Source organism: Kryptolebias marmoratus, linkage group LG10 (genome assembly GCF_001649575.2).
Source record: "Kryptolebias marmoratus isolate JLee-2015 linkage group LG10, ASM164957v2, whole genome shotgun sequence".
Taxonomy (NCBI): domain Eukaryota; kingdom Metazoa; phylum Chordata; class Actinopteri; order Cyprinodontiformes; family Rivulidae; genus Kryptolebias; species Kryptolebias marmoratus.
Window position 1 is genome coordinate 11523480 of NC_051439.1, and position 21218 is coordinate 11544697.

The following is a 21218-nucleotide window of genomic DNA, read 5'->3' on the forward strand; positions in this document are numbered from 1 at the left end:
GGGATAAAAATGACAAGTGTGAACACCGGCTGGCTCGACCGTTTGTTAAACGAGGTTCGGCTGCTACAAATGCCGAGATGTGGGCTCGTTTGTTCACCCGGGGGTGCTACAGTCGACCTGCCGTTGCTCATTCAGGTCACCTTCTTCTTCGTTGGACTTCCAGCAGCTGCCGAACCTTCTTAGGAAAACGAGGCTCAGTTTGGACGCTTTTCTAGATCGGAGTAACTAAGAACCGATTGTTTTTGCGCAGTTCGTGGCGTCCGAGATGGGGAAGTTTCGGGAATGGCTCTCAGCCTCCCGGGGTCATCCCTGAACGCTTCTCCTGAACACGTTTTCGCGACCACAAATAAAGCGTAGGGCGATCGTCCCAACTGGTCTGATGGGACTTCACGAGGCTCGCGGTTTCCCACACGTCGAATTTACAAAGAAGTGACCGATTTCGAAACGTGAAAAAAAAAGGGGGGCCTCTTCTCAGCACAAACTGATTTCAAACCCGGCCCGGAGGCCGTCGAGAATGAAACCTTCGAAGTTTCGGATTTATCTGGGGCTGCTGGGACGCGGGGTTTAGTAAAGTGCTGCTGCGGGACGCGAGGATGAGCAGCGGGGGCAGGGACGTGTCCCCGATGTGCCGTCGGATTGACCTGACCTCCTTCTCGGCTTCTTCTTCCTCCTCTCCCCTCTTTGTTCCCCTGCCATGCAGAAATGTTCCTCCACATTTGCTCCACTTCTCCTCCTCCTCCTCCTTTCACGTCTGCCTCGTTTCTCTGCTCCTAATGCGCCTCACTTCTCTTCTTCTTCTCTTTCTTCCCCCTCTCTCTCCTCTCAGTTATGCTCTTTCACCTCCAGTGTCTCTCCTGCGAGTCTCTCCCTTCTGATCAGAGACAGGATTTTACTGTTTCACCCTCCTGACTTCGTCTTTTTAACATTTTAATCATTGGACGCACATCTACAGCTAATTAACTTCTGGAGACAACTCAATCCAAGATGGCCGCCACAGCTAATCGAACTTCACAAACACAAAAACGGCTATCACTTTTTCAGTTGTACAAATTTTGAGCTACAATTTGGCGTGGTAGTAGCTGCGACTGATCCCCAACACGTACTCTGAGCGCTGACGGCTCGTGCAAGACCTCTGTTTAAAACGTTGGCATTATTTAATGGGCGTCAGCTCTGTCTATCTGTTAGCAAAATATCTCATGAATCACTGGACGGATTTTTACGAAACTCTCAGAAATCAATAAACAGATGTGCATCTAAAACTGATTAACATTTGGAGCCCATGCAATTTAAGATGGCCGCCGCAGCCAGCTGACCTTACAAAACATAAAAAGGGTCATAATTCGTTTGATTTTACAGATAATGAGCTCAAACTTAGCGTAGTAGTAGCTGAGAGACATCCCCAACACGTACTCCAACCACTACTCCTCGCACCGCATCTTTGCTTAAAACTTGGACATTAACTGCTGGAGTGCACCTTGTTTGTCTGTTAGCAAAATATCTAATGAACCATGGGGCAGATTTTTAAGAAACCTTCAGGAAGTAATCACTGGATGAACATCTACAACTGATTAACTTTTGGAGTCAAACCGTTTGAAGATGACCACCACAGCTAATCAAACTTCACAAACACGTAAATGGCTATAACTCAGTCAGTTTAACAGGTATTGAGCTGAAATTTGATGTGGTAGTAGCTGAGTGTTGTTCCTAACACTTACTCTGAGCGTGACATCTCATAATGTTATGTGAGATTGTGCTCAACGTTAATTTCAAGGTTTGACTATAAATATGTTATTTCTCAACATTAAAGGTTCTTAGTCCAAATCTCCAGCATTAAGGGATCACTACGCCTTATTTACTGATTTGCAACGCATTCATAGAAGTTAAAGGTTAGCTTGTCGCCATTAATTGGACTCTGCGGCGAGTTCTTGCCGCAGCAGAAAACGTCTGTGTGTGTGTTTACAGCTGGATAAAATCTATTTTCCTCCTCGCTTCCCTCCTGCGAACACAAGCTGTGTTTGTAACGCGCACAGACGCCCTGGTTCTCGTTCAGGTGGATGGAGTCTGTCGCGCAACGCCAACCATCAACGCAGCGGAGATTAGGTTTCAGGCAGAAGTCTGCATGTCTCGGCTGGAAATCCTCCTCGAGTCACACGCTCAGCTCCTCTCTGCTCTTTAAAAAAATACAAATAAATAAAAAGACGGACGTTTCAGACAAAGGCACTCAGACAGCTACAGGGTCTGAAGACAGGGCCTCAGAGTGTTTCTGTTTTTAAAGACCATCAGGGTGGCTGACTTTTTGGGCGTCCTCGTAACCCGGAGGCCTGAACGCGCTGACCGTGTGTAACCGCAGCGCCGCGGGCCTGAGACGGTGCGCAGACCTTTAATGGGTGTCTTCCCTCATTTCCCTTTTAGACCCAGACAAGACGAAAACTACACCGGTGTGTAACGCAGGGAACCGCGGCAGGAATTTATCCTGGAAAAGCTCCAAAAATGGAAGTCATAATCACTACAGAAAAAAAACTCAACAAAGGTGATTCTTTTCTATTTTATTCTAAAATATTCTCCACATCTAGTGCTCAGGAAACAGTCACGACTTTTAGTTTCATGTCAATGTTTGAGCTCAGGTGTAAAAATGCGGAAAATAATTTTTTTTTGTTTGTTTTTCCACAGGAAGCAAAGGGTTGAATCTCCTGCTGGCCTTGGATGGTGTTTCAGCCCCTCTGGTGGATTAAATGTAGGAAAGGTAAGAACATAAAGATAAAGCCAAGGGTGATCACTATTGATTTCAAAGTAACAGGGTCAAAGACCAAGGTCACAGACGGCCGTGTGCTCTAACTATGCGGCCGTGTAAAGGAGGAAAATCCAACTGTACGGTTGGACACCTCTTACGTCAAGGGTGATCACCATTGATTTCAAGGTTACAGGCTAACCTAGTGCTTTAACTTTGCGGCTGTGTAACGGAGGAATGTCAAACTGCACGGCTGGACACCTGGGGGGTCAAAGATGATGTCTGTCGATTTCAAGGTTCATGGGGGTCAAAGGTCAAGGTCACAGGTAACCCCTTTGTTAAACACGTCCCTCTGTTCCTACATGTGACCCTTTTGTTTCCTCCACCAAGGAGGTTCTGTTTCCGCTTGTGTCCGTTGGTTTGTTTGTCTGTCTGTTAGTAACAATCAGGTACGACTGTATTGTGTTTCAAGATTTTAGCTATAAGCAGTTTTTAGAATTAGGTTTTAATAAAATCATCAAATATATCAACATAATATTTTATATCTTTATATTATTTATGTTTATATTGTGTGTGTGTGTGTGAAAACATACAAACAAAAGTTAAAATACAGGAAGTGGGGAAAAGTCAGGTCCTGTCTTTGGGTTTTACGTCTTCTCTTTTGGGAATTGTGTTCAATATTTGTTGGTCTATTCTTGTTTTTTGGTGCATATTGTGTAACGTTATGTCACGCAACAGTTGTACCATCCAGTGCCAGGCCAGGCTGCTGCTAACCCCGGAGCTTAGCACACTGACAGTGAGACCTTCGCTGCTTTAGGTCTATGAGATCAGTGCTAATCAGCCCAGAGTGGATATCCTTAAAGAGGTGTGCCGCGCAGCGGTAATTTGAGCTCGTTAGCGCTGACGCACGCATGTTCCTCGCTCTCTATGAAAATTAATGGTGTGTTGCGTAAAAAGCTTTGAAGTTTCTAGTGCAGAAACTGTTCAAATAAATAAATCTGAAAAAAAAAACTTATTTTGTAGGGTATATTAACTTCATAAGGTCTGTTTTAGCAAATCAAAAGGAAAAGAAAAAACCTAACAACCTCTAAATAAAACAAAATACGAAACTATACTGCCAGTAATCAGTTAAAACACAAACAGCTATATGAAATAATTTACATTACTCTATATTTTAAATTAAGTTTAAAGAACAAACAGCATTTTACTGATCAACAGTTAGCCGCTAATGCTAGCTACCCCGCTAAGCTAATGAAATTAGAAAGATTTTAGCTATTTTTAAAAATTTAATTTAATATTTTTTGTTTCCAAAATAACATTTCTAACTCTGGAGCATTAAATGAGGTGTAAATTAGATAAATAGATAAAATTACATTAAAGGAAACACACTGAAATAGCTTTTGTTAGCTAGCTAGTTTAGCTCCACATTAGCATTTTGTGTTTCTTACAATTTTATGGGTTGTATGTATTGACGACATGGCATAGTTTTATATATAATTTAAAAAGTGAAATAGGCTTAAAGTTTTATTACATTTTCCAACTTAAGTTTAAATATATTTTTTGACTATCTTAAACAAAATGACAACTATGGGTATTCCCAAACAGAAATACTGTTATTGTAATTACTGTAGTTTTTTTTTTTAGTTGATTGTTTATTTGTTTGTTCAAACAAGTTGAAGTATTTAAACCAACCCGATGTTTCTGTGATAGTGTGAGTTTTGTAGACTTAAACTTCTTCCGATTTGTTAAATTTATTCCTAATCTTCACATTGAACCTAAAATGGCTGACTTAAGCTGGACTGTAATCCTGAACGATTTAGGTCAGGGTCATAAACTGGTAAGCTACACTGAAAACGTCAGGTTTCATTAAACAACACATACCCGCTGTTGACCCCTGATTGTGACCCCTGACCAGCCGCTGGAGGGGAGGCGATGAAATATAAGCGTTTAATCTTGAACTCGATGCGTTTCTGATCGTAAATTTACAAGTTCTCAGTGGTTCATGAGCCAAACGGAAGTCAAATGAACAGATAAACAGTAATAAGAGATTTATTTCCATTTAAACAAATGGACAATTTTATGAAAACAAGGTAAATTAGACATAAAAAGGAAATAATGAAAAAAAATGCTGAAGGAGGAGGGCCAGTGTTTGCAAATTTGAACTTCTTTATGAATTAGAGCCATGTTCGGCTCCCGGCTCAGGCTATTTTCTTTGTTTGAACGTTGGACAACATGGCATCGAAATCCATGAAGATCTCAGACCTTTTCGGCGTGCACCCTGAACGTTTTAGACCGGACATTTTTGGGAAACTTCTACACAACAAATCATTCCTTAAGTTCACTTCTGTTCAACTGGGTGTCCAAACTAGCGGCAGGATCGGTCTGGTCATAGCTCGGTTGCAAATTATAGAACAAAAATGCACTCCTGTCCTCTCTTTATAAAGACAGTTATTGATATATTTTTATGTATTTTAGTTACTGGCACACAAAGGGAGCTGGAGCTGGAGGTAAGAGAGAGGAAAAGGAAAGAGTTAGGACTCTGGCAAAGAGTCTGGTGGTCAGCGCCCGAGCCGAGCCTCTTCCTTTGTGGGGGGAAACTGGCAGATCCCCAAGTTGGTTCTGCAGACAGATGAGGGTCCAGAAGGTGACTAACAGGATGAGGCCACGTGGGCCCCGCTGGGATTACAAAGCAGCAAGAAGAAGGTAAAGGGATTAGTCTCAAAGCAGAGGCTGCTTTTTGAACCTCGTCACTGTAGTCCCACTGACAGCGAAGAAAGAGAGAGAGAGGGGAGAGAACTCCGGATCCCGATTTCCATCCGGATCGTCGCTCCCCCTTCACCTGTCCTCTGCCTGCTGTCCATGCGCCCAAGCGGCCACTTCCCTTCTCCGCGGGGATCCAGGAGCAAAGGACCGGGGCAGGCGGAATCGGAGCGCAGGTTGTTGGACTGCTGTGTGACACCTCAGCACATTTTCCTAATGGACTTAAAATAAGGAGATCCCGGCTTTTATTGCTGCTCGCAACTTTCTCCCTACAAATGGTTCCTCTGGAGCTGAAAGGCACATAAATTAGCCCATCATGCTTTTAAAATCAGGAGTGTTTCTCACTTTCTGTCTGCTTACTCTCCAAGCAAGTCGAATCAAAGGTAAGCAGGCAGGTTCAGTGACTTTTAAATACAGAGGCTTTTCTTGTTTGTTTGATAGCAATCAGTGGATAAAAGTAGTTGTGTATGGGTTTGGATTTTCTGGACATTTCTCTGGGAAGAAAAAAAAAATAAATCGGTGTATTCCACAAGTTTGGGTGCGTTTGTGTCAGTAAAAATAGTCCAAAAAGTAAACAGCACAAATCCAAAATGCCAGCTCAGCCTCAGAGAGGTATTTGATTTCTTTCTCTTTTTTTTTTTTTTACACGTCAAGCAAATGTCAACCAGCCAGCAATCAGTTTTTAAGGTCAGGGACGTTCACTGTAAATGAAACCGGCCGTGACATATAAAAGGTGGTCAGTCGGAGGGGAAAAGGAACATAATTTATTAATTAAATTTGTCTTATTTCTTTTATTTTTGTTACCAGTGCAGCTATTTGAGCCTGCGTTTGTGTCGTCCGAGTGAGCTCATTATCCTAAAAGGAAACAAAAGCCATTCTGTTCTCAGCGTTGCAGGACGCTAATCTTTTCTGGCTTGTAATTCTCTTGTGAGGCCGTTTTTTCTTTTTTTTGTTGTTGCTTTGTGGCCATTAATGCCCACTCTAAACAGTCCCTCCTGCCGCGCGGGCCCTCGTGCCTCTGCATGTGTGCGACAGGCTTAGAGAGTCCCAAACAGACTGCTGAGAAAAAAAAAAAAGCCCTGGTGGGACTTTTAGTCTTCTGACAAAGAAAATCCATGAAGGTTTTTATGGAATAAACTGTTGCATCAATTTGCACAGCAGTAACTGTAGTGGGCGATTTCTGTCCTTTTGGCTAGGCAGGAAAAAAACAACTATTAGTTTTGGCTCTAAACCAGGGGTGGGCAATCCTGGTCCTCGAGGGCCACTATCCTGCATGTTTTCCTTGTTTCTCTGCTCCAACACACCTGATTCAGTGGTTAAATCACCTCTTCATGTTCTGCAGAAGCCTGTTAATCACCCATTGATTTATATCAGGTGTGTTGGAGCAGAGAAACAAGTAAAACATGCAGGATGGTGGCCCTCAAGGACCAGGATTGCCCACCCCTGCTCTTAACACATCTGGTTAGGAACTAAAACGGCTTGATTAGGTTATGATTTAGACCCCATTTATCTGCTGTGTAGACAACTTCCTGTCTCGTTTTTAATCGAGGGTTCTCCAGCGGTCATGTGGATGTTGGGGACGTTTGTAAAAGTGCCAGCGCAGAAGAGGAAAAGCAAAACGTTCCCGTTTCTTCACACAGGAAGCAAGGAAGTGTTGCCAGGTGTAGAAAGAAGGGCCGTTGAAGAATCACCAAATATAGAAAGATATGAAATATTGTGTGTTGTGTATTAATGAAAAAAAAAAGAAGAAATTCACGTGTGAAAGTGGCCTCTTTTGTCACGAATTCGGGTGTTTTTGTTTTGGATTTGTGTTTTGGTGCTTTGTTTCCTGGGGTTATGTTTCTGCTTGGGTTTCTTGTTTCTTGTCATTCTCCCCTTGTCCCCAGTCAGCTCTTGTCTTCCTGCCACGCCCATCTCCACCTGCCTGTAATTGTAATCACTCACCTGTGCCCACTTCCCATAATCCTCCTCAGCTTTAAAACCTGGTTCCTTTCTCCACTTCCCCGTTGGTTCGTTGTCTCTGGTATGTCTCTTGTCTTCTGGTTCCCTTGCCTCGCCTTGCCTGTTTGTGTTTGTATTTCAAGTTTAGTTTTGCTGCCTCGCCAGCCGTTTGTTTTTGTTCGTTTATTTAAAAAGAAAATTTTTGTTTAATTAAGATGAGTCTACGCTTCGGGTTCACCACGCTCTCCACGGACCTTACAACCTTTTGTTTCCCCTCCCTCCCGTGTCAACACGAGGGCGCAGCGATGACATTATTTATGCTCACTTGTTCGTTTGTTTCTTATTTATTTACGTTTGTTCTTGGCCGCCGTTTCTGATTCCTAATCCGGAAGAAGAACAGTTTGTGTTTTGGGTTCGGCGACCTCCAGTGTCTGTGTTTTGGGGGCTCACAAATCCGGGCTTTACTCCTTAAGAAGCCCTACAAGATTTGCCAGCTGGCCTCACAACGAGAGCCTTTCTTCTAAAATAGATTTTTTTTTTTTTCAACAGGACGACGAGCAAAATTTGGAACGGCACACTGGCTTTTAAGAGGGTGTAACATTACATCCCGAAATACCCTCACAAGTGAGCGATCACAAGATTAGGCCGGTCCTCAGCTTGTGTGCAGCATCTTACAGATACTATCAACGCGAAAATGGTTCCATCACTTCTGATAACTGAGGCTCCGGCTGATGTTACAGTCAACCTGGACCACCGGCGACCATTTTTATAGCTTTAATTACACAAGCAGATGCAGACCCAAAGCAAAGCAGCAGCTGAACAAATGCCACGACACACCAGGGTTGGATCGAATATTTGCCTTCGACCGATGGAAACACACTTTAGTGGACGTGAACGCTGGCTGGCACCACGCTGCACGACCAACAAAAGGTTTTAATTCAGTTAAAAACGGCAAACAAAAGCGACAGAAATGGTCACGTTTTCCTGCCCGCTTCCCAAAATCCGAAGGACGACCTTGTTTTCTGAAGGGATGGCACACACTCACACACATTGGCTGCAGACTTTACACCATATATAGAAACTGCTTGTTGCGCTCACTTAAATCTGAAAAAATAACATCAACTTATAATTCCCCATAAATACCATGATAATGAGAGCACCGTGGCGCCAATTTATGGCTAAAACTCAAGTCAGATGAGCACCATGAGGCAAAGATTTTGTTTTTTTTTGGTAAAGATCCCAAACTAACATCCTTACCGGCTGTGTTCATCTGTTGCACATAATCTGCTTCTAGACGACTAGATAATCAGGTCTAATCCTGGTGGGGAGAAAACTTTGTGATTATTTGAACAAAAGTCGTACTGTGGCGTGTGAACATCCTCGTTGGAGACGTTGCTGTCAATGTAAACATGCACGTTTAGTTCTGTACTAACACTATACTGGGAGTAATGATAAAAAATCCTTAAAGCCAGAGCACTAATGTGCTTGTAAAGACATTAAGTGACATTACTGGATTAGAAAACAAAGAAAAAAGACCGATTTATAACCGTTTGTTTGCTCAGGTTGATTATCTGTGGCGTCCATCTTAAATCGGGCTGAAACTCCCGAGCCCGTGCACGCACGCACGCATACACACACGACCGGCTGCCTCTCGTGGCTGCAGGTGATGACAGATAGCTCACTCACACGGAAACGAACTCCAACATTGCATAAGCTGAATTTTTTTTTACGATCAGTAGGAGTTGCAGTTGTGAACCTGTTCGCGCCGCAGAAGAGAGAGAAACAAACGGCAGCTTAACGACAAAAAAACCAAAACCCATTTCCCCTAATTTATGCTCAGCATGTCCCTAACTACAGATCATTTAGCGCACGCTGTGCAAATCTGGCTTTGTGTCAGGCTGGTGATTACCCCCCCCCATCATCCGTAAAAACACAAACATGACAGCCTGAAAGATACAACTAAACTGAGAAGCTGTTTTTTTTTTTTTTGTGTGTGTTTTCCTTTCCCCACCTACAGAACTCCACGACCACGGGTTTTCCGGGCTCCGGGACGTGAAGCATCGACACTTCCTGGAAGCGTCCCGACCCGCCAGAGCGGAGCAGGGCGCGCGTCGGGTCAAGAGGTCAACGCTCTTCTCCACGGGGGTCAAGGCGTGCCCCCAGGACACGGTGAAGGCGGTGGTCGGCAGCCACCGGGCCTATTACAAACTCAGAGGTACGTCTGCTTCTCCAAGCGTCACCTGTGAAACCGCCAAAGCCGTTTTGAGACAAATGGCTTGCTGCTCTTCGAAGAGGCTGAAATCACTTCTACACAAAAAAAAAAAAAGGAGACGACGCTGCAGCGAGTCGTTTTCAGACGGGGCAGATTAAGCTGCCGTACGGGGAGGTAATAGCGTCGCTCCAGTAATGGCTTCGTCAGAAGAATTTAAATTTCCCACAGGCATCAGGATATTGGACAATGCGGCGCTTATTTCACCCAAGGAGGCAGATGGAACGTGTGGTTTTATTTGCTCCCGTGATTCCAATGTTCACGAAATAACAACAACAACCCCAAAAATTGCCATAAACGGTTGCGAAATATATTGGCTGACATTTAGAAAACAATGAGCAGTTTTGGTGCCGTTATCATATCTCAGTAAATATAGCTTGCGACCCAACACGCTAATGACTGATTCTTATGAAAAGCAGCAGCTTTAATGGTCTCTGTAGGGGCATAAAAGCCAGTTATGATCTCTGATTTATGGCCGCCTCTGTGACTCTCCTTCTTATCCTGTTGTTTGATTGCTTCTCACTTATTTCCATCATTTACGCACTTTAATGTGAAGCATTTTAGGGCAGCCCCGGTGACCCGGAAAGCAGAAAAAGCTGGTCCAAAAACGAGACAAATGGATGGATGGTTGGATTTTAAAGCACCCCTTCTGGTGTGATCTCTCCCCAGTCTGCCAGGAAGCGATCTGGGAAGCGTTTCGGGTCTTCCTGGACAGAGTCCCGAGACCAGACGAGTACCGAGCGTGGGTTTCCGCCTGTCAGCACGACAACCTCTGCATGGACGACCTGGCCCAGAACTTCAGCCGCTCCCAGGAGCACCTGGACATGGTGGCCAGAGTGAGAAATTCACGTCGGAACGTTGTCGCCCCTAACGAGGCTGTCAGGCAGTGACGAAACGTCTCTTTTCTTTCCCTTGCAGATTGTGGCAGAGCAGGCTGAAAGTGAGGGGTAGGTGCATGTCTGTGTTCGCCTGGAGCTAAAACTCCTCATAAAACCTCAGGACAGGTGTTGAAGCTTATCGCTGGCTGCTCATTTGGGACTGATTAGCTATGTTCAAGATGGCTGCCACAGCCTTTTGACCCTAGCCAACACAAAAACGGCTAAAACGCTGTCCATTTTTACAGATTTCAAACTAAAATTGGTGTGGCAGTAGCTGCAAGTCTTCCTTAACACATTCTCTGAGCACATCTCATGTGAATAATCTCATGTATAAGGTTTGACCAAAACAATAACTTCATCCCATCTCAGAGTGAAATGACTTTAGTTTAAACCTCCGGCATGAAAGCAGGTGATGATGTCCACTCTTTTAAATATTACTAAGGCCTTTGAATAAATAATTAGTTAACTTGTGTTCTTATTTTTGGATTCCTCTCAGTGGAAAACTGATGTTTTTTTCCAAAGCATCTCAATGTGAACATAGAAGATATTAGATAAAATGAAATGAATGCTTGATATGAAATCTTTGTCACGTGTTTCAAGTTGTTCTTTTGGATGGTGTTGAATCATTTGAAGACTAGGCATTAACAACAAAAACAACCTTCTTCCATTTGCAGGTTTGTTGCTGCCACTCAAAAGCCGGACAGTGAATGTAAGTCCCATTTTTCTTCAGGAAAAAAAAGAAAGAAAAGCTTTTTATTAAGTCAGCGTCTCGTTTTTACTGACCTCAGGCAGCTGGACCCCGGCTGAGATTCTGCTTCCAACTGAGGAGGTAAAATGAGCACCGAAGCCGAAATCTTGTTGTTTTTCTGACATTTCGGCTGTGATTCGGCGTTCCTTGTTCGTCAGATTAAAGGTGAGCCCAACGCGATCAAGGAGAACTACGAGGAGCACATTGTCGAGTTCAGCATCACCATCCGAGACCCCGCCTACAGCGAGCTGCTCGGCGACCCCGCGGCGCCGCGGTACAGCGACACCACCAGGGAGCTCCGAGACAAGGTGGGTGCGCCGAAACCATCCCGGAGTTGGGAGTTTTCATGTTGAATGGGTAGATAAAATTTATAGGTTTCTTCAGGGATGTTCAGCTGGGTTCAGGTCAAAGTTCTTGCCGGGTTTTGCCCCTCATCCGCTCGGCTTTGTGCTCCGAGTGGACCAGATTTTGTTTAGGATGTTGAGTGTTCTGCTCTAGCAACCAAAACCAATCTCCCGTTAGCGTGTTTCCCAGTTCCTACATGTCGTCCACATGTTGTTTTTAATTTGGACTCTTTTTCTCCCCTCTACAGATGCTCCACGTCTTTGAGAAAGTGCCCGGATTCAAAGAAATACGGGTTCTGGGATTTCGGTGGGTTGAAAAGCTTTGAGCGTGTAGGTTTAAGTGAAGTTTTGGTGACGCAGGAACTGTTCGTTTTCCCTTGAGCAACTCTGACTCGGAGCCGGCCCGGCTTCTAATGAGGGGTCTTTCCGTCATGCTTTGTCGCTTCGAGCAGGTCGGAGGACGTGTCCATGCGGTGCGCCGTGGTCTTTAACGGGGAGACGCAGCTCAACGATGACCCCGAGGGTTTCGCGGAAGAGGCTGACGCAGATGCAGGCCGGGACGCCAACGCTCCCAAACTGAAGCACATCATCGTGAAGGCCTTAAAACAGGAGCCGACTCTCCTGATGGACATCCAGACCCTCAGCTTCGAGGCGGGTAAGCAGGATCCTAAAAAGCCAAAAAGAACTGTAGGAAGTTTGAGGATGTTTAGGTGTTTTAAGGCATTTTTCTTTGCAGTGACCACCATTTATCCAGTTGTGGAGATTAAAATGAGCCCGGATGAGGAGGTCGCGCCATCAGACGTCGACCCCCCCGCCCAGAGTTTATTCCCCACCGTGGCGGTGATGAAAAACTGGCTCGAAGCTCCGTCTAACGTCCAGCCGGAGGCGCGCACCTTCATGCCTTTGGACCCCGGCGTCCTCCCCGGGGCCGCCTTGGCTCAGACGCCTTCGATGGCGGCCGCAGAGGACGAGTCCAGAAAAACGACCCACCCCGGGAGGGTCGAGGAGATAAGCGAGCGCGCCGACGAAGGTGAGGCTCAGTCTGAGAGGGGATGAGCCCTGTAGGATGTCAAGGAGAGCCAAGTTTAAAAATTTAAACCTTTTATCGATTAATCAAACATTAGACTGCGGCGTGGACTCCATTTAGAGCTATTGATGGATCGCAGGGAGGAAGTTTGGAAAGGCGAACCTGAACCACACTTAGTGTGCGGTTCCTGTGGTTTGATTTTGTTAATGGTGGGGCAGCGGTCCGAGGAGGAGCTGCAGGAAGAACTTTCCAGAATTGGACACAAAAAAACCAAGAAAGAACAGAGGAATTAGTGCTTTTAAGCTCCAAAGACTGCATAGGTCCTAGAAAGTGCTTCTACACAAAACTGTATTGTGAATAATTACAAATAACTGATTACATTAATGATTTTCCCAATCTTTTTTTAATATTGGCTCCAGCCCTGAGTGTAACCGAATCTCGGGATTTCATTTAGTGCCACTGCGAGTATCGTTCGAAACCTAATCCATATTAACTGTAAGGAGCCAGATGTAGTTACAGCGCGCTCGAGGAAAAACTCATTTCACTCAGGAAATAGAAGTGGGAGCCCAATTAGACTTGGTCTCATCTTGCGCGCGCTGCCCCGCTCCCTGCCGAGGCGGCGCTTCACGTTCAAACTCATTAACGGGCGGCGAGCTGGTCAAGTCGTCCCAAGCTCATGCTGAGCAGACGGACGCCAGCGTCGATTTTAGTTCGAGCGCTGCGACTTCCCTTGGCTTTCAGGGAATGGGGAGGGAAGATATATTAAAATATATATATATATATATATATATATATTCACAATGCTGAAAAGCATTAAAAGGAAATATTGCCTGTATGCAGCTTGTTTTTGAGGCTGTTTCTCCGCTTCAGCGTTGGGAGTTTAAACCAACCCGGTAACCAAATGTAACCTGCAGGGTGGAGCAAATACCAAAGCAGGTGTAAAAGCTGCCGCGCTCCCCTGGACGCAGTTCGCTGACCTGTTGACATAGCTTTATTTGAAGTTTCCATTTTTGTGAGGACACCCAGCGACGTGAGCCTGTAACCCTAAACCTAAACCGTCACAAGTAAATCAACCCTGTGACTCCAACCCTGATCTAAAACCAGTCGATTTTTACCTTAAAATGGGCTGAAATTCAAATTTATGAAGGTAGTTTAAGGCAATGATTCCCCAATGTGGTTCACCCAACACCAAGTAGGGGTCCTTAGATAATCTCCATGTATCAACCTACAATTTAAAACCTAGTTTTTATGACATATTTGCACCATAATTGTGACAGAGGATTAAAATACAAATCATAAATTGACTTTAAAAAATAGAATAATGGATGTTAGGACTGTTTGTGTAGTCATTATGCTCTTATTTAATAGGGTCATTACCTTTTTTTGATATTTAAACAGCCAACAGATGGGGTCACACACCTTTGTCACTATTAGTTTATGGGTCGAAAGCTGAAAAGTTTGGGAACTCATGGTTTAAGGGGTATAAATAGGAGAGCAGGATCACTTTTCTGTCTTCACATGTCTTATACAGGCCCTGACCACATTTTGGACAAACCTACTCAGTGGGGAGACATGTAGGACATGTAGGATAAGTCTGTGTGCCCAGTTTGTTTCTCCCAGATGTGATTTTTGGTCTGGTTTTGTTTTGCTTTCCAAGAATCCGAGCTGGCCAACGCAGACAGCGACGAGCATCCAGAGACCCGACCCGGTGAAGAGCCCCCGGACGCACCCACAGGAGTCAACTCCGACCCCTTGGAGTCCACGTCCCCCTCAGCCCCGGCTTCCGAGGAGCCCCTGCCGTCCCCCGTGGACAGAGTGGAACGCCCTGAAGGTGGATCTGACCTGAGCGGAGGGTACAGCGGGGGGACCCCCTTCACAGCGCTGGAAGCGGGACCGGGTCCCGAAGAGACGGAGCCGCCGGAGGAAGAAAGCGGCAGCGGCTTCGCCTCGGAGCCCGATGACCACCCGTATGGCTCCACGGCCGCGCCTTCCACGAGACAAGCCAGCACGCCGCTGATGGCGGCAGTGGACGGGAGCAAGGAGCTGGTGGTTTTCTTTAGCTTGAGGGTCACTAACATGATGTTCTCCGACGACCTGTTCAACAAGAGCTCACCTGAGTATAAGTCACTGGAGAATACCTTTCTTGAGCTGGTAGGTACACAAGCTTTCGCCGTAGACATCCTGCTCCTCCACGTTTCATTCTCCTACTTCCTGTTGTGACCTGAACGCTTGTGTTCAGGCTTCACGTGTTGATTTTCATTGTGCAGCAAGCCTTATTGTCAGTTGTATATTAATATGTTTGTTTTTTTTAAAAAGTTGTATTTATTCAGGGTTAGATCAGCAGCATCCTGAGGCTTTTTGTTTGAAAAGAGCCACTACGCCGTTACGTGAAAACTGTTCTGTTTCACGTAGACACAGCGCTCCGGGTCCACAAACTCACCAAACCCTGGAGCATCCAGTAAATCTGGGCCTAGGAGGCAGACGACCTTAGCCTCCATCCCGGTATCTCTTGTTACTTTTTATTGCTTTGTTTGCTTTTTTTCTTCCATATTGGAACTACTCCTCCAAGCCTCAGAGAGTGCACGCCCGTTGCTTGTCTTTTCACTAACTTTCTTCCAAATGCAGTATCTAAAGCTCTGAACATTTGAACATTTCCCTGCTTCCTGTCCTGTCCTTTCCCTGCGCCGCGCCGCGAGCTGGTCTGACACTAACGCCCGGCGGCCTCCTCTGTAAAAGCTTCATAACAAGTTTGGCTTCGTGCCTTGGTGTTTTGCACTTTTCTTGGTCCGTGACGATAATATTCGACTAACAGCTCAGCCTGGATTTGTGCTGCTCATGTGTTTTGGTGTAATCAAGCATTCTTTTCTTTTCTTTTTTTTTTTTTTCTGTTATTTTGTAAATATTTTAAGGGAGAAAACTTAAGCATGTGTTTGTGGGATTTGTTTGAAGCCATGACAACCTTCCCCTTCTATGGTTAGGAGAGAAAAACAGAGGTTAGATCCCCCTTTTTTTGTTTTTCTTTAACAGAACTAAAAGTCTGCGCCGTTCAAACCTTTGCCCACGCGCCGAGAGTCCCTGTCAGCCTGTCAGGACCAAGATCTCCCTTTTTTTTGTTTTTGTTTCGCAGGATAATGGATTGTCGACGCTAATGTCTGTGGTGACAGACGGGCTTTTGGAAAAGAGACTCATTATTCAGGGAAAAAATAAATAAAAATTGCAGCTTAAGACAGAAAGCCATTAAAGACGAGGACTGGGGTTGCTTACCGTTAACGTGGCTTTCCCTCGTCACGAGCAGACACACACACACAGACAAACATCACGCACCCGAGCATTTAAAGGAATAATATTTACTTTATTGCTCGACTGATAGCCGGTTAGCTTATCAAACCAGGAAGCTTTCAGCTTGTGGCGTTTGTCCAGTGCGTCTTCTGTTCTCGAACGTGATCGCCTGCAGAAGCTGAAACACACACAACACACACTCACGCACACATCCCCGTGTGTGTGCGCTGGCTGGGCTTTTACGCGCCGCCGGCGGCCCTTTTATTCAAAGCGACCCTGGAGTGGAGAGCAGCGCAGAGGAGTGCTGGAGTGGTTATTGCTCCGAAACGAGGCTGCGAGAGGCTTTTAGCGGAGATGAGTTTGAATATCATTTGAAAGAGATTTATAATGACCCAGCAGCACCGAGCTCTGCTCAGACGCTGGTCACGCCAAAAGGGGCGATTTTGACTGATGGGACGCCGGCTCGCCTCGCTTAGGACCTCGCCTTCGCTGCACATGAGAAGGAGCTTGGTTACGCGGTCCCACCGAGAATGGGAATGGCGACGAAAAGGGGCTCATGTATTTTTATGCCAGACTTTATTCTGGTTCTCAGTCTCATTTCTTGACGTTAGAATTGTGGTCAAAGCTGGCTAAGGACAGGAGCTGCCGTCACAGGGTCCTCTGTTTCATGTTTCGACCATCAGGACCGCCTGCTTGGCTTCTGGTCCATGGAATCCCAATCCTTCTGCACTTCCATACTTGCAGCTGTAAATAATGAACCCATTTATTTATTTGCCGTGGAGACCAGACCTACCTGATTAGGTTGAGGAATAGTGTCGTTTCAAATGATTCTTGTCAGGTCCCCTTTGTCCTGTTGGGTCCTGGTCCCACTGCAGGCCTCTGCTTCAAAATTAGAAAACTGACTTCGTAGCCACCCCCCCTCTCCCCCCCCCCCTCTTATTTTTTAAATGTAGCGCTGATAAATCTAACAGGTTGGGTTTGTTGCCTTCCATTCGCCCCATAAATTGAACCTCAGATCTGGGTTAACGACGCCACAAGTCAGGAAACCCGGCAGGAGCTCGATAGCTCTTTACGAGCTCGTCAGAGTTCCGTGTAATCCAACACTGCGGCGACACGTTCACCGATGGAAGCTGGGCGGCACAACGCTAGGAGCTGGTTTGATGACATACAAGCTGCCAGAAGTGCAAATACCGTCGCTTCTCGTGTGTGAGGCGGCCATGTTGGATCTTGAAACTGGGCCTGGTGAGAAACAGAACACCAACTCTGAGGGTTGCTTCTGTTGACTTCTCCTAATTCCAAATTTTCCATCTCAAACGGAATACCCATTCCCATCGTTCTGTGCTACGCTGACAGAAATCTGCTCGGGCAAAAGCAAAACGAGCGCTCTCTCTCCCAAACATTCCCGCTAAACGAGCCGATTCCCGTTGAACTCCTTTGTTTCGTGGCCAGCATTGTGTAGCACTACATGTTTACATGAGCACGTAAAGTGTATTTCTCTCTTTTGTTTTATTTTAAAAACAACAACAAGTCATATGCAGTTTAGAGCCAACTGGGGCAGCGAGCCTCATCCTTGGCTCCGTTACACACGCCTTAAAGGAAAACCTGCAGGTCGGATCGCTAACTGAACGGACGCAGGGCAGCATGATGTGACGAGAGGCTTCGTAAATGCATGTTCCGTGTTGCTAATACCGCGAGGTAACGTGTCCGAATCACTCTGGGCTTTGTCTACCTTAGTCATCGGTGTGTGACGCCAGGTAAGGAGCTTGGAGTAATTCCGTGCGGCTCCCGCTCCACACACACCGAGCTAATAATGGTTTCAAGCCTCTTACTGTGAAGTCAGACGAGTTTCCGTGCAAATCCGCACGCAGGGCCGCAGCTCTCCGCGCTCTGCCTGACGTGTGCTGCCTGTACTTTAGCGTGTCTGGAAGAAAATGGAATAAAAAACGATCAAAGTCTTCCTGTTTTCAACACGTCTTTTGTTCCTAAATGCCTTCTGAAAAGACATTTTTATTTTATTTGTTGTATTTAAGAGGAGCAAGCAGCTCCTGTTCTTAGGCGAGGAGGGAAAATCTCTTTAAACTTACTCCAGCTGGCGTGCGTCAAAGAGCGCCTTCTCTCTGAGGTTCCAACATGTGACTCGTGCTTCGACCTGGGTGTGCTCAGAGTCGGTGCAGATGGTAAAAAGTCATCAGCGTCTGCACTGCATCAGATAATCCTTTTCTTTAAGACATATAGAGAAGCATAAAACAAAACAAAACCAACACTCCATTTCCAATTTTTTTGGTGGTTGCCCAAACCGTGCTTTGTGCTTGTCCACTGATCCATTTAGCTTCCCGGCCGATGTTTGAACCGGTAAGTACGTTTTTCTGCTCGTTGGTGAACCTGTCAGTGTCGTCTCCCTTTAAATGGGCTCACCTGTTTCCTATTGGACTCATCCAGCCGCGTCTACAAGTCAGAGGAAACGGGCAACTTTTACCCATCAGGCAGCCCATTTAAATGGACCAGGTGGAATGATTTCTGGCTGTGTATGTAGAAATACGCATACCTCTGTGTGTGTGTGTGTGTGTGTGTGTTGTTCGCCCATTGTGGCTTGCAGCTCCCCGTCGTTTCGCCTCGCTTACTCCTGTACCTACTGGTTTGTGACGCAACCAAGAAAACTGGACATGGAGTTTGAGTTTATTCGCTACAGCAGATCAGACAAAACGGTTCCACGGCTCAGAACATTTATTTCTTGTGACTCTCCAATGACATCAGCAAAGGGGCTATTTTGCTTATTTATTTATTTTTTCTCGTTTTACTTTCCTTTAACCAAGAAGAACCAGTAGATACAAGTGTAACTTTGTGTGTGAAGCTCTGAGTGGTGTGTGTTGTAGACAACGGAGGACTCGGAGGCCCCTCGTTGGCTTGGGTTGCACTTGGGTCGTCGCCTTTTTCCGTTTCCCCCCCCAATTACACGGCGCCGTCCCTCGCCGAAAGTGTCTGTCAGCGATAGGTGAGGTAACCCGAACAGAGCCGAGCTCCTTAAGGCCTCTTATCTCCCGCGCTGCAGTCGGACCCGACCGATGCATCGTAATCTCTCTCTCTCTCTCTGCCGCTCGCCCCGAGTGTTGGCAGCAGGTCGATGGCTTCCTCCCCCGTCCTAAATAACGCCGCCGTCATCAGTCTGTCCAACCCAACACATCAGGTCTTACTGGGAGACTACAATCTGAGGATGAGGTGTTGTGGAAACCACCTTTTAATGCAATGAAGCTGTTGGAATTAACGAGGAAGTTATTATTATTTAATGCATTTAGAATGTAATTTCATATCAGCATCGAATTATCGTCAGCCCACAAGAATCAGACAGAGGCTCCACTTACTGCGGCGCTAAAACACCTTCTCTGTTGCTGCTTTTTGATGATAACTTGGATTGCTACCAAAAAAAGAAATGAGCATTTTAGTTACAGGAAATGCTTAAACGGCTGTATTAGATTCAGCAAATTGTATATTCTTGGTTTCCCCCGGAGCCGAAGGATGACTTTGGTTTCTGTGCAGATGGGATAAAAAGTAATTACATCCTCTTTTTGGCTTTAATATTCCACCTTTAAGGATGTAATAAAAAACATAATCCCAAGTTTTAGGAGGTGAAAGCCGAAGCAGCTCTGGTTTTCTGCCCCGCCACGTCTGCACTTTGGCTCCGTTTTTTTAACGCCAAAATCAAAAGGGCGATAATGTCGCCTCTCTGCGACGGGTTTGTCCGCTCGCAGCAGAACATTCGGACTGCAGCGCTTCCACGGGGAGTAACGAAACGCTCAGGAAGTAACCGTCCAGAGCTGGTTACATTTAGGGGTCGACCCCGTTCAAGATGGACGCCACGGATGCTGAGGGTCATCCTGTGGGAGGTGTGGGGGTAGCTGAAGGTCATCCTGAACACATGCTCCGAGGGCTCCCTCGCTCATGACGCAGCAGAACTCGCAGAATTCTGAACTATTTATAGTTTCTGGTAAATGTGACCTAAATGATAGAAATCAGCAGAGAAACGACACTAATGGAGCTCCGAATGACGGGATAAACAAAGTTGTTGTTTTTTTTTCCTCCCAGTGCGACCATAACTGACACCAAACACTGACACGAATCCAGCTTCTTTTCCTAATCCCACCCTCCCTCAGAGAAATACTAATGAATATTAACGCCGGCTTCCGGATTTCCACCAGCTCTGCTGTTTCAGAAAGCCTGTTCCTCTCTGTCCTCGCAGCTCTTGCCGTACTTCCAGTCCAACCTGACTGGATTCAAGCAGCTGGAGATCCTGAACTTCCGGAACGGGAGCGTGGTGGTGAACAGCAGGATGAAGCTGGACAGGCCTGTCCCGTCCAACATCACCGAGGCCGTCCACTGCGTCCTGGAGGACTTCTGTGGCGCGGCGGCCGCGCGCCTCGACATCGAGATCGACAGCCGCTCTTTGGAGGTGGAACCAGGTGAGGTGTCCTCGGCTGACCTCTAACGTCTCCTCCTCTTCCTCACGCTTTAGTTGAACCAGAGAGAGGACATTCTCTGAGAAATCCGGCGTACCGAGGAGTGACTGGTGGAGTTTGCTCAAGGAGCTGAACACAAGCTTAAACCTAAAACAAAAAACTTTCTGTTTCCTCTCCTCTCCGCCCCTCGGCCTCAGCGGACCAAGCGGACCCCTGCAAGTTTCTGGCGTGCAACGAGTTCTCCCGCTGCGTGGCGAGCAGCTGGAGCGGCGAGGCCGAGTGCTTGTGCGAACCGGGCTACAGCAGCAGTGACGGCGCGCCCTGCCAGAGCGCGTGCGCAGCGCAGCCCGACTACTGCCTGAACGGGGGCCTGTGCGAAATCATCCCGGGCCACGGCGCCACCTGCAGGTACGCCCGCTAACGACCTGTCATCGTTTGGCGAACGGGTCTCCCTGTTTTTTTTCCTGAAAATAAAGAAGCTGAGACACTGAACTCTGAGGGAGGCCGTGTGTGTGTGTGTGTGTTTTGTTCCAGGTGCCCTGTGGGTCAGTACTGGCACTACCACGGCGAGCGCTGCAGCGAGCTGGTGTCGGTGCCCGTGGACCCGCCGTTAATCGTGAGCTGCCTGGTGGGGAGCCTGTGCCTGGTCTGCGCCGTCATCGGGGTGTTAATATTCATCAACAAGAAGTGCGTGAAGCCCAGAAAGGCCGTCACGCTGGTGTAAGTCTCCTTCTCTTTATCTCCACCCGCCCCGCCCTGCCCCACCCTGTCCCACCCTGTCCCACCCTGTCCC

The 21218-nt window shown here is 46.5% G+C and overlaps 1 protein-coding gene across 4 annotated transcripts in view; it reads left to right on the forward strand.

Moving 5' to 3' along the window:
- Positions 1–1700: 1700 nt before the first annotated feature.
- impg1b (interphotoreceptor matrix proteoglycan 1b) overlaps positions 1701–21218 on the forward strand; it is a 21404-nt gene continuing 1886 nt past the window's right edge. For 2 of the 4 annotated variants that reach the window (XM_017414154.3, XM_017414182.3), the window contains exons 1-15: positions 5467–5871; positions 9447–9644; positions 10368–10534; positions 10617–10645; positions 11251–11285; positions 11365–11405; positions 11483–11632; positions 11917–11975; positions 12121–12323; positions 12405–12698; positions 14353–14846; positions 15108–15197; positions 20209–20428; positions 20623–20833; positions 20960–21145. In XM_017414154.3, coding sequence (XP_017269643.1) covers positions 5805–5871; positions 9447–9644; positions 10368–10534; positions 10617–10645; positions 11251–11285; positions 11365–11405; positions 11483–11632; positions 11917–11975; positions 12121–12323; positions 12405–12698; positions 14353–14846; positions 15108–15197; positions 20209–20428; positions 20623–20833; positions 20960–21145 — 2444 coding nt within the window. In that variant the 5' untranslated portion in view covers positions 5467–5804. Of the gene's footprint in view, positions 2531–2670; positions 2744–5466; positions 5872–9446; positions 9645–10367; positions 10535–10616; positions 10646–11250; positions 11286–11364; positions 11406–11482; positions 11633–11916; positions 11976–12120; positions 12324–12404; positions 12699–14352; positions 14847–15107; positions 15198–20208; positions 20429–20622; positions 20834–20959; positions 21146–21218 lie in introns of those variants that run through there. The other 2 variants (XM_017414163.2, XM_017414173.3) reach the window with 2 other exon arrangements.